This window comes from Dasypus novemcinctus, chromosome 13 (assembly GCF_030445035.2).
Source record: "Dasypus novemcinctus isolate mDasNov1 chromosome 13, mDasNov1.1.hap2, whole genome shotgun sequence".
Classification (NCBI taxonomy): domain Eukaryota; kingdom Metazoa; phylum Chordata; class Mammalia; order Cingulata; family Dasypodidae; genus Dasypus; species Dasypus novemcinctus.
Window position 1 is genome coordinate 48,269,189 of NC_080685.1, and position 13,915 is coordinate 48,283,103.

The 13,915-nt window shown below is 32.8% G+C and overlaps 1 protein-coding gene across 5 annotated transcripts in view; it reads right to left on the reverse strand.

Annotated features, from left to right (window-relative positions):
• KIFAP3 (kinesin associated protein 3) overlaps window positions 1–13,915 on the reverse strand; it is a 232,873-nt gene that overhangs the window by 72,345 nt on the left and 146,613 nt on the right. For all 5 annotated transcript variants that reach the window (XR_011645490.1, XM_058310103.2, XM_058310104.2 and 2 more), the window contains one exon: window positions 2,026–2,126. Coding sequence is in view for 4 of the 5 variants with exons in the window: in XM_058310103.2 (XP_058166086.1) it covers window positions 2,026–2,126 (101 nt within the window). In the remaining variant the exon portion in view is untranslated. The remainder of the gene's footprint in view (window positions 1–2,025; window positions 2,127–13,915) is intronic.

Consider the following 13,915-nt stretch of genomic DNA (forward strand, 5'->3'; position numbering starts at 1 on the left):
TCTTCTGATATTAAAGGCTAAGAAATTATCCTTGAGAGTTTATCAATTTTTTAAATTGCATGTAGGTAAAGTTAAAATTCTGGAACAGCAAGTTCAATTTTAGCAATGTTTCACAAATTTGGAATGAATAGGAAGATGGTCAATACAAATGAATAAAATGGGAAATTATGATTTTTAAAATTTTAATTATTTTCAAGTAATACAAATTTAAAAAACTCACATTAAGCTAAACAAGGAATTGCCTAGTAGAACTCATAAGAGAAATTGTCTGATTTACAACTCACTCTTCTAAAGTGTTTTAGAAAGTGTATTATTTTTATTGAATATTTATCCTGCAATTTTGCTTTTCCTGTTTTAGAAAAACATTTTCTAAAAAATTAAGGCAATATTAAAAATCATCCTAACTAGTGTTCCAATCATCTATTCAAATTAGTGCAGTTCAGTTTAATAAAGATTTATGGTCCAATAGTGGTTCTATGAATGTAAATTTCCTAAGAGCATAAATATATGTATATAATCTCTACCTTTATAACATATTCCATGTAAAAAATCAGTAAACTCCTTCAAAACAATTAGACATAACACATGAAATTTACCAAGCAACTCAGTTATACCAAAAATCTTTCTTGAGAGCAGAGCTATCAAAATAATGTGAGAATTTTGGTATTTTACCATCAAAGAATACAAAGCATTTAAAATCAGCAACCATAAACAAAATAAAAAGGCAAATGACAAACTTGGAAAATATTTTTAATATGACAAAAAGTTAAAATAGTTATTAAATACATAGATCTTACTTACCAATAATAAAAAATATTATAATGGCAATATAAAAATGGACAAGGAATAGAAGAAATTATATCAGTGATACAAATTCAGTAGCCACTGGAATTGCTGAAGGGAGGGAAAGGGAAAAAGAGGTGCAATATGGGGGCATTTTCGGGATTTGAAATTATCCTGAATGACACTGCAAAGACAGATATAGGGCATTATATATCCTGCCATAACCTATAGAATGGAGTGGGAGAGAGTGTAAATTACAATGTACACTATAATTCATGCTCTGTTGCAATGCTCCAAAATGTGTTCATCAATTGCAATGAATGTACCACACTAATGAAAGAAGTTGTTAATGTGGGAAAAGTGGGAGGTGTGGGGAGTGGGGCATATGGGAATCTCCTATATTTTATTATGTAACATTTTATGTAATCTACGTATCTATTAAAAATAAAAATACATTAAGAAAAATGGGCAAGGGACCTGAATAAACAATTTGTAATAGAATATGGATAATAAAACTATGAAAAAAATGTTCAACCTCAGTAATTTTTACAGAAATGTAAATATAAAGAAATAGGACACCACATTTTTACAGAAATGATAACATCCATTGCTGTCAAAAGTGAAATGTTAGTTGGAAATATAAACTTATGCCTTCCTAGAAGGTAATTTGGGCATAATATATCAAATACACAGTATTTATACCTTTTGGTATTTGATATTACACTTTTAGGAATTTAAAGAAAAATTCCAAGATATGAATAAGCTTTATATACTACAATATTCATTTCACATTATTTCATTTGCTTACATTTGTCTACGTGAAAAACTAGAAAACTATCTAAACACAAAATTTAGTAATAGTTAAATTATGGCACATCCATGCAATAGAGTATTATAAAACTATGAAAAATAGCTTTTGAGGGATGTTCAGTGACATGGAAGAATACTTAAAATGCATTAAGAAAATAAGGTACTATACAATTATATATACTCTTTTATTCAAATATGTGATTTTTTTCAAGTATGTTGAAGGAAATGTATAAAAATATTAAATATCTTTGAGTTTGAGAAATTTATTTTCATTTTTATACTTTCCTGTGTTTTCCAAATTTTCTGTAACAAATTTGTATTATTAATAAGAAGCATATATTTAAAAGGAAAAGTAGATAAGGCAAGATCTAGAGAAGAGAGTAAAAAATCGTACTTCTTGAATGCTTTCCTTAAAACACTTAAACTACTTACCTGTGGTATACAGTCAGTGTATGCAAACATTGATTTAAAGCGGTCATCCATGCTTATGTGGTAAAGAACACACATTGCTATTTGCTTGTAGTTTTCATTTCCTGGGAATAAAAATAACATTGTGGACACAGTGAAGTAAATCTATATTTACCTATCTATATGTGTGTATATGTACATATATATACATGGCATAATACACTCAGATTAATGCACAAATGCTTTTAACTACCAAATCAAATATAAAGGAAGTATTTTGAGCTTCCTAATTCAATTCTGAAGTTTGGAGTACATGTATGTTATTTATAATGTATCACTAATTTCTAAGAGAGAATGCCTATCTTGCAATATCTATGTTTTTGGGGAAAAAATTAACCACAATTTTAAGAATTATTTTCAGTAATCCAACATTGGTCTCCCACTCAGTATTTTATCAAAATATGTGATTAACACAATTCAATGACTGTAATGATGTATAAGAAGTAGTAAACTAAAATATTAATTTTATTACTATGATTCAGAAACTGGAAAAACTATCAAAATGAAGGAAGTAGAATAGCATTTGTAACATAAAAAAAAACCCCAATAAATACATGCCTATAAAATAATAAATGCAAAACTAAGTATAGTCTATGGGTTGTCTCAGAACTTCTTAGGTAAAGTTATTCTAGTTTTATATACCCTGAAACTGGAAAAAAAAGTGAATGACACATTATAGATTTGAAAAATGAAATGGGACTTTAATGTCATGCAATCTTTTTACTTGCTTTCAAAGAGACTACATTTTATGGACTCAGAGTCAGTGACAAAATTAGAGATAGAAAAGTTGTTCAGCTAAAAGTTTTACTCAAATAAACAATTTTCATTTTTAAAAATTATGGGATATGAGAAATCCTTGAGGATATCTGGAGTTTTAGAAAATTAAGTATATAAGGGATTTTAGTTGGCAAAAGATACATCAAGAAAAATTTAAAATACATTTTAACACAGAGGATAAATTTAGAGCCTTTATCCTTATGTCTACCACAGAACAGAATTATTAAAATACTTGTCATTTTAAAAAATACTGTTTTCTAGTCATATTGTTTCCACACATAAGGCATATATTCTTTTTGTTTCCCTCCCTCTCCCCTCACCCTGCTGTTTTTGCTGTCTGTGTCCATTCGCTGTGTGATCTTTTGTATTCTCTTTCTCTTTCTGTCTTTTCTTCTTGTTTTTCTCCTCTAGGATTCACTGGGATTTGATCCTGGGGACCTCTGATATGGAGAGAGGTTCCCAGTCACTTGTGCCACCTCAGTTCCTCTTTTCACCTTGATTCTCCCTTTTGTCTCTCTTTTGTTGCTTCATCATCTTGCTGCATGACACACCTGTGCAGATGCTGGCTTATCGTGTGGGCACTGGCTCGTTGTGTGGGCACTCAGCTCACCACGTGGGCACTTGGCTCACCACGCAGGCACTCCCCTCACTGTGTGGGCACCTGCCTGCTGCACAGGCATGCTTTCTCTTTTTCTTTTTTATCAGGAGGCCCCAGGGATCAAACCCAGGCCTTCCCATATGGTAGGGGGAAGCCCTACCACTTGAGCCACATCCACTTCCCGGCATATATTCTTAAAACAGAAATTGTTTAGAGGACACAAAGTTTTGTATTTTCATAAGGCTTAGCACAGCACATAGAAATTGCCCAATAAATATCTGATTGACTGTATTTTTAACATTTAAACATCAGAGATTAAAAACAATTAAACAAACATATTTCAAGACAGAAATTACTGGTTCTATGAGAGCTTCAGCTTTGAGAGGAAGTCTTTCAAGGAGTTTTAAGTGCCTGTTAAAAGTAAGTGAAAATTATATACGGGACCCTCTATCTCCCAACTTTACTTTGTTCTTCCTTAACACCTGAAATATTTTTATAACATATAAGCTCCATAAAAGCAAGAACTTTATTCACTGCAGTATTCTCAGCCTCAGGAACAGTATATGGGACAAAATAAGTACTTAATAAATACTGGTTTACTAAAAATAATCATTTATTGAAACATGTACCACACATCAAGAACCATACTAACCCTACTGCATGCTATTTAATCTTTAAAATAATCTGTCAGATAGGTATTACCATCCCTATGTTTTAGATTAGGAAGCTGGATTTTTGAGGAAAATAAATATATGCCACACAAGTCTCCTAAGTGGCTGAGCAGGAACTGATTCTAAAATCTTCACCAGGTTATGTTACAGTAGCACTCTCAGAGTTAAATATTGTTTATATCCAAAGGTGAAACTGTTTCTTACGATATTATCACATATGAATACTAATACATAGAGATCATGAGAGAACAAAACACATTTTTTAAAAGAATTCTTTTGAATCCAGATTTTAAAATTATGCATTTTAAAAAATTGAGTGGTAAAAGCCTATTCCCTTTTGCTTTCAATATCAATGTAAAACAACTCCTTGGGATAAAACAAAAACAAAATCTATTATATGTTTGTCAGATGAATAGATACTAGTAAGTATTTTCACCTTACCTAAAAATCTATAACTTAATTCAACCCCTTGGAAATACAACATAAGCAGGAAATAAATTTTATGTGTGAAATAATATTTACGTATTTCATTCTGATATTTCAGCTTTATAATTTACAGAAAACTTGACAGCAGAATAGAGTGCAGACCATGTCATTTTAGGTAAATCTCAGGTCATTTCTACTGTTTGAAAAACTTCAGTACACATTCTATAGAAAAGAGAAAACCTGAATTAGAGTTAGAGACTCTAAGGTTAATGACCAGAGACTTAGATAAAATGTTAAGACATAATGAGAGATATATATTTAGTAATCTTAAGATAATGACCAGGAAGTCAGAAACACAAGTAATAGCTCAGAAAATATAGCATTACATTATACCAGGTATTTTGTGGTAAGAATTTTCTTTGGAGGAAATTGTAATGCAAAGATTGTGAAATTATTCCAAATAAGAGACTGAGTGTTTCCTAATTTCATCATTTTATTCTTAGAATCAGAGAAACCTAAGAATAAAAGATCCATAATTTTATGAATTTATGATTTTAATAAACCACATTTTTACACTGTTGAAGGCAGTAATTTATACTTCTTCTAGTATAAAGCACACTTGCCATAGGAAAACTCAACTTTGCACAGGTTTCAAAATATGTAGATTAAAAATGAAAAATCCCAACTTTATTCCCCAAGGATACAGGCATCCCTTAGGTTTTGCTCAGGCTCTCCTTCAGAGCATTTTGTTCTCCATGAATATATTTTTAAATATTTTCAATAGTTTCCCAAAGCAAACTCATATTCTGAATTCATGTCTCACTCTCATTGCTCTTCAAGTGTCTTTCAGTTTTTCAGCTGTGGGTACAGTTATTAGTGTTCAATTTTTACAACATAATATTTGAAAATATTTTTCCTATGCAAAGGATTCAATGAAAAGTAGGATTCCAAGCCATACAACTTGCTAAATGGTAAAAGAAATAAAGAGAAATAAAAAACCAATATAAAAGATTCTCCAATAAAGTATATTATTAAAAATATTAAAACTCACTCTGTGACTAGGAATGAAATAGGAAGCTGTTCTAAGCTCTAAGAGAGTCTGCCTGCTGCCAGTGTCAATGAAAGGACTCTAAAAAGCAATGTCCTAAGGTTCATCATTCATGTAAAGTGAGATGAATGAAATGCTTCCCTTTAAGAGACATACACGCCATAAAAAGAATATCAGAGAAGGTCCTCTAGATTTAAGGATATATACAGCTTCCAAAGGACAACTCAGCGTAAGGGGTAGGTGTTAGAATAGAAAATCTGGAGAAGAGTCCAAAATTACAATTATTTTTAAAAAGTAAGAAACAGGTTTCAGAAATAATAACTCTTATTACTTTTACATAGCAAAAACTAAATATCTTTCAAAAAGTAGGACAATTCATTCTGCAGCCAGTCTTAATTCTGCTCTTATGTGCCTTCCCTCTCCTTTTCTTTTAATACACATGGCCAAAGATGAAAGCTCCTTGCAGTTTTCCTATACCTAACTCTATCTCTAACTGTGATGCTATATGAAAAAAGTCTCTGAACAGTTACCCATAATCTTTATCTAAAAGGATTAGGATACCAAAAAGTATGCTGAGAAGTAAAGGACTCAAGGAAACAGATGCTCAAGGGATGCAATGCTGTAAACAACCTATCTTTCTAAAACCACAATTTGAGAGAAAAGGAAAGAGAAAGGTTAAGCAAACAGTGATACTGTTACTACTACATGTTCAGAATACATTTTCTTTTTTAGGCCTTACAACAATTGAAGAGACAGGTCAGTATTTTTTATTTGGAGATGAGGCAATTACATTAATTGAGATGATAAATCTTTTAAAACGAACCACAGCTGTGAACTGGGATTCAAACTTAGGATTCCAACTCCATGCATACACTTTCTATTAAGCCCTCCAGGAGGTAGCAGAAAAGTGAAATCAATAATGCCAAATAAATGTTATTTTCATCATTACCTAGTGGTACAATACAGAAAGGAGATGCAATTAGAAGGGACTGTGTAGGACCTGGGAATTCTGGGAAAGATGGTTTTAGGAGATGAGGGGAGAGAGGAGATGGAATGCAGAAAGACAATCAAGATATTTCTCAGTAGACTTGAGCCAGACACAGTAGGTATCAATGATGAAGAAGTTCTTGACAGGGACAAACTGCATTATCTTCTAAGCAGTTCTGGGGACTAGACCCATAGTCACCTAAGTTCTAAAACTCACTCATACTAAATTGGAGGATAACTGATATCAAATCGGTGCTTGATTTTATGATAAAAGCAAGGAGCTAGAAGCTCCTAGAAGCTAGACTAGTAGGGTTGTAGGTATAGACAGTATAATATTGTGATTAAGAGCTCAGTCTGTGCAAGAGAGCACTTGGGTTCAAATTGTGGTTCTACCACTGACCCATGTTATTTAAACTCTCTGTGCTTCCATTTCCTCATCTGTGAAATAAGGATAATTAACTATATCTACCTCAGAGGGTTGTGAGGATTAGGTGAGAGAATCCTGGTAAAGCAATTAGCATATAGAGTCTGATACACAATAAACCAATAAGATTTTTCTGTTTTACCAGTTGACTATATACATGCTGCATTTATGTTTTTCTGTCCTCAAGACTAGAACTGTAAAATATAGTTAGAAATAAAGTAGGTTGGAGAGACAGACAATATTTCTCTGAGATGAGCTAGGAAGGGTCCAGTGGTATACTGTGAGCCTGTGGCTAAGCCACTTGTCCTACCTTGTCACTTTCCTAAAAAGCTCAGCGATTCCCAATATATGGGCTTGGAAGAGTAGATATAAATTCCTTAATGAAAATAAAATGAGAGAAGAAAATGATAGACCACCTCAACCCCCCAATACTATGAGTCTCTCCTTTTATGCTTCCTATCTGTTACAGAATATTTACTCTCAGAGTAGGGAATGGTGGTGGAGATGATGGGCTGCCATGTAAATAAAAAGGTCAGAAAGAGACGTCTAAGAACACTAAAGACAAACCTCATTATTAACTATATTAACTGATTTACCTTTACACAGCATGGTCCAGACAAATAAAACCTATATGAGCAGGAGTACTTTCCCCCTCCTATGGGCTGAGCACAGCTGAGCGAAAGAAACCGGAGTAAGACTAGTGCAACACCCAGACGTATTTTTTTCCCTGAAGAAAGGGTGTGACAGGAGGTGATGAGAGATCTGAGAGACTACATTATCGTATTCAGAGGTCTAGCTAACCCAAGCTGCTGATGTGTCTTCTGATTTTTGTCTAGGTAAAGATTCTCCTAGATAGAATCAGAACATAAATACCTACATGATTATTTTACAAATTTTTTTTTTAAATTTAGGGAATGAAAATAAAGGTATAAACTGGAACTTGCTCTTTTATTCAAAGAAAGATGTAAACATTTTATAAATCATCATCTTACCCATATGCTATATTGATGAGATCATATTTTATTGTTGCAAATCACATATTTTCTTTCTCCCCTAATGAAAACCAATCTATAAATGATGACTACACTATATAAAATACAGGTATCTTATTCATTGAATCATAAATGATTATATAAATTAATTGATAAAAATTTAATCTAATTTTATGGCATCTAGCAGATTTCTGTCAGCTACAACAAAAGGACAAACCAATTTAGGATAACAGTGAATACATGGAGTGGGAAGATGTTCAGAATTAGCCTGAATTCACCTCTTCATACAGAGCTGTGTACAGAACATAGTAGAAGCTCTCTGGCTAATTTGCAGATCACATCACAATAAACAGCCATTAAGAGACATTAAATGGTTCGAGAGCTTATCCTTTATTATAAGCTATTTACTCCTTTCATTTATTGGAAGAAAGGATATCTGAGTTCTTGCAAAACATGCCTCAAGAAAATAAATTTTATATACCCAAAATGAATTTCTGGAAGAAACTGGGGAAGAGAGGGGGATTTTCCCTAAGAATTCATCACTAGGAACCATAAACTCGAGCTAACCAGCTACGATTCCTCCACATCCTACAAATGGTAGGCATTTCAAAAAGGCTCCTTTAAGATGTATAGACATCAATTATTCCCTAATGGCATCCCAAGTAAAAACAGCCTGCCAACAGTCGATATGCTGGCATAGCACCAAAGGCTCTGTGAATTTTAAGTGGAGCAGTGAAAAGACTGAATAATTTGAGAACTAGGTTCTTAATGACTGGAGGTAGATTAGTCAAATCTGTTCAAGTAATAAGGGTGGGTTGGAAAAATACAGCCTAGTTATTATGATGCCTTTGGTATTTATAGTAATAAAGATGAATCATGATGAACTCACTGACTATTAAATGCAGAGGTCATAAGTACTTCAATAGGATTTCCACAGGAATTCTACCATTAATTAGCTGGATCATTATTTGAAAAGTATTACTGAATTATTTTTGCACTTATACAGACATTCCCCCAAAATTGGTCCTTCCCAGCTGAGGGGCAGTTAATTCCTTAACAAACTGGTCATTAACTCCAGTTAACTGGTTTTGTGGGAATTATTGCATTTATAAAGTTCAATCAAAAGTTTATAAGAAACTGCCTTTTTTTTCCTTTCTTTTTAAAGACATTTTCAGCTGTAATTCAGCTGGAGGAGGAAAAAAGTCAGTTCTCTGGACAGTTCTCACAATCGATTTTCTGCCAATTAAAGGGCAAAACACATGTTGATAGGTTTTGAATTTTAAGTGTTTTCAACTTTTTCATCTGTGATTAGTAAAAAAGTCATTCAGCTACTAATTTTGTAAGACACTTGGGATTTTCCATTCACAATTTAGTCAAGCAGAAATATGATTTCTGAACAGCAGAACTCAAAGCCAAATTTCTGCTTCTGAGAGTAGACCCAGCTCAAAACTTGTAAAAACAGAGAACATAGTTATGGGCATTATTAGTCAGATTCTCACTCCCTTCTATGCCCCATGTCTTCTTGCTAGAGAATCCTTTTTGAAGTCACAAACACTCCATGAAAAGATCAGAGAAAAGTGGGAATATAGGATACCTATATTAGAATAGAATGGCATTAGGGTGATATATTACCCCTAGAAATCTGTATGACTGCAACATGATTAAAAATCATAAGTGACAAAGTTTACTATGGAATTAGAGCCTTTAAAGCCCTATCAACATAATGAACTATCACAGGGAAAACCACCACTTACAAGATAATTGTAATAATTACTGAACATATATATTGACTATATTGAAATATACTAAACATATACTGAAAGTATTTTAGAACATCTTTATTAGATTTCCATATACCTTTATGCTTAACTTATTAGAACATAAACTATAGATGTATATCAAGGACAATTAGATAGCCTTAAATTTAAATTTGGACAAATCAATTCTTAAAAACACAATTATACCAGATGGTTTTCTGTTTTATAACAGATTTGTCTACAGTTTGGGGTTCTCTATCTTTGAATCCAATAAAGAGCTGAGATGAATTAGATTAAAAACCAAAAGTTAAGGGGGGGAATGACAGAATTTATAGGTTACAATGATTAGCATGAAAATATCAAGTGTAAACAATTTTGTGATACCACAATTTATGGAAAAACAAATTTTGAGTCTAAATAATTTCAAAGCTATGAGAAACCGAAATTTTAAATTTACCATTAAGCTATTATAGCTCTGCTACACTTTTGCTGGATTTTCATTGTTTTAGTATGTACAACTGTACATTTTGCCATATAGCTTATTTTGCAAATATTTCTGTTTTCAATTATTTTATTACCTCATCTGTAGATTTTTTATTACATCCAGAACATACTACAAGTTATTTGTAATACACTCTATAAAATATGCATATTTGTGCTACAAATGATAAGGACTGAAATGAAGCCCTTAACAATAGGTGCTTTCTAGCTATTACAGGTTCACATCATTGGCTTAATATACTTTGGTCAACTCTTACCATATAGAAATGGAGACACCCCAGGCAAAATTCACACACACAGTATTGGAACCAGCTGGTAATAGAAGAATCTTAAGAAAAAAGGCTTCTTGACTTAATTGGGAAAACAGGAGGAAGCATAAATTTTACTGCCATTAATAACTTCAAGCAATCTTGATATGACTCGACCTCACCCTGACGGCTGGACATGTGCTTTTTGTTAAAGTGTTTGCCACATCTGACCCCTATTGTTTGCTCACTTGATCAGGTAAGAAAACGCAGGTTTCTTTATAGGATAAAGGAGGCCTATTAAAATTGAGAAACGGGGCAGAAGTCTATGAGGAATTGCATTCTGAAACAGATGTGTGAAATTCCCTAACAGTTTGGTAATAAACACTCCAAACCATGTTATTAAAAAAGAACAAAAAAACCACCCCAAAACTACTTCAAGTTTCTTAAAGAAACCATCATAAGGGCAACCCCCCAAAATAAAACAAAAACCAAAAACCTCCTAATTGGAAAACATTATCCTACCCATTTCCAGTTTTTAATAAACAAGTCAGAAAAGGCCAGCTACAAAATATTGCTCTCTTCACAAAACAGAGTTGATTTCTTCATTTTATGATATGTTTGATAACTTAAAAATTGGTCCAAAGTTATATATCATGAAAAAAGTGAATTTTACATTATGGGTAAATTGCAAAGGTGTTCAGAATTTACCTTTTCAATGTTCCTTTAAGGACATATGACAGAATGGTCAAAGGAAATAACCTTTAACTTCTAAGTGATTGAAGTGTAGAGTCCAAAAGTATCTGTTCTGGTGAACTCCAATAATAAAGGAAATCAGACTTGTCTCAACCAGAAGAAATAAAATATTTATCACTTAACTCTTGACATGATCCAACTTTCTACATAGTAATGAAATCATTCTACAGTCCTGGAAAATGCCCTAAAACCCAGATTATCTAAGTGTAATCTAGATCAAAATAAATTAGGCTCTATTCTTACTCTTAAAATCAATTCTGGGTCTATTCACACAATATATAAATACTCATATCAATACATAACATCTTCAAAAACTCCAATTTATCTTCCAAAAAAAACAAGAGAGTCTAATATTACTCTGTCTAAAAATTTGGATCCTTTTTGAAATGATTCATGTGGCATTGTGAAACAGGCATGACATGTGTTATTGAATCTAGAGATCCCAATTTTCCTGCCATAACCAATAAGTTAGTTTCTGCACAACGTCTGTGCAAATTGTCATGGGTTACAACTTTCAAACTGAGAAGAATTGGAATGTATTCAGACAGGTATTTGAATCAATTATGGCTCAAACCTTCATACTAGTAATATTTAATGCCATATATGTATCATTGACTATCGTGACTGGTGATTAAAGTACAACTTTAAGAAAAACATCTGAGCTGGTTAACTTTTTGAGTTAATTTGTGCATAGTTTCAGAAACTATGTGTACAAGTACCTAAAACACTTGATATTTATTGAGCATGACTCTTGATAAATATTTATTGAGCTAATTATTAATACTGAAAGTTTAGCAGCGTCTCCAGATAACACTACTGGTCTCTAATTTTTTGGGAAATGTTCTCATCTCTGTTTATAAATGAGGAAAGGAGGTATCCAGAGATAGAATAACTTGTGATGCTAAATTCAACATTATAAGGATTTTTACATACTTCTAAATAACCATTTGCTTATGTAGAATCAAAATTATCCTTTTGTTTATTTGAATAGGGCTTCCAAAACTATCTGTGGTGGAGGACCAGATTTTTATTTTATACTCCAAAATGCCAAGGACCAATACTTTTATAAAGTAGAATAAAAATGAAATAAAAATATGTAAAATAGAAGTCCAAAATTTTTATTATTAGATGCAACAGACATAATTCTATCAAACTGCTATAAATGTCTAAATGCTTACTCAATTTCTGGATTTAAAGGTTATAGACCAGTAACAAAGTTTATGGCTGAGCACTGGTTTGTGGACCATACTTTGAGAATCACTTTATTAGACGTTTCCTGCCCTACAACTCACTAAAGAAGGCAATGTAATATAATGTAAATAAGAGTACTTTCAGTGTTTAAAGCAAACCCCCTATAACTAAGCCTAGAAATACTCAAAACTGTGAAAAAAGGAAACTGTTTTTTGTACTCTTGATCTATTTCATTCAGTGACCATAAGCCTCTTCAAGTCTTTCTCTTCTTTTTCTTCCTCCTCCTCATGACTAACATTTGTATAGGGCTTTATAATTACAAAATAAATACACATTTATTCTCTCTTACGATTCTCACAATCCTGTAAAATAGGCCCTATTTTATTCTCTTATTTTCTGAACAGGGCAAATGGTTCAGTGAGGACTTTCTTAAAGCCCCTTAGCTAAAAAGGGGTTAAGGAAAGACTCAAGCTAAGATCTTTTGATGTTCACTCATTTTATATGTTCCTTTCATCCATTCATCCATTCACCCATTCAACCACTTACCAAGTATTTATTGAGAACCTACAATGTGCTCGGCATGGTTCTAGATGCTGTTGAATAAAACCAATAAACAGCATTCTCATGGAGCTTACAGTCTTTGGATTGGTATAGGGATGGTGTAGATAATAAATGAGATAAATATATGAAATTATCTAGTACTTAAGTGCTATGGAGAAAAGTAAAACAGGAAAAAGACAGTGTCAGGAGCCATGGGTTGGAATTTTAAATAGGGTATCTGGGCAGCAAAACCTGAAAGAGGTGAGAGAATGAGCAAAAAAACTAGAGAAGAATATCCTAGGCAGAGAACAGGAAGTACAAAAAGCCTAAATGTAGGCATCTGCCTATTAGGTTCAGAGCAAGGAGGCCAATGTAGTCTCAACAGAAAGAACAAGAGTGAGAGTACTAGAAGACATAGTCAGAGAAATAAGGAGTGGGGATAGAACTTATAAAGCATTGTAGGGCATTGTGAGGATTTTGGTTCTTCTTATGAGATTGGAAGCCATTGGAGAATTGTGAGCACATGATTTAACTTTTAACAGAACCACTCTGTGTACTGTATTAAAAAGAGACTATGGGTGAGGACAGAAGTACAAAGACCAGTCAGGATGCTACTGAATTAAAGAGAGATAACGGTGGCTGGGACCAGGGTGGTAGCAGTAGTAGTAGCCACATTTTGTACAGTTGATTAGATTATCTGACATAATGAATGTAGGGGAGAAAGGAAAGAGTGGAGTCAAGGATAACCTTCCCTCCAACCCCCAGGGTTTTTTGGTTTGGTTAACTAGAGAGATGAAGTTGTCAATTACTATGATGGCAAAGACTGTGAAATTTGAAATAGGGAATGCTAAGGAATAGAGAAGGTGGAGATCAGGAACTTAATTCAGAATATGTTAAATCTTATGATACTAATAAGGCAAGCAAGTGGTAATGTTTGAAAT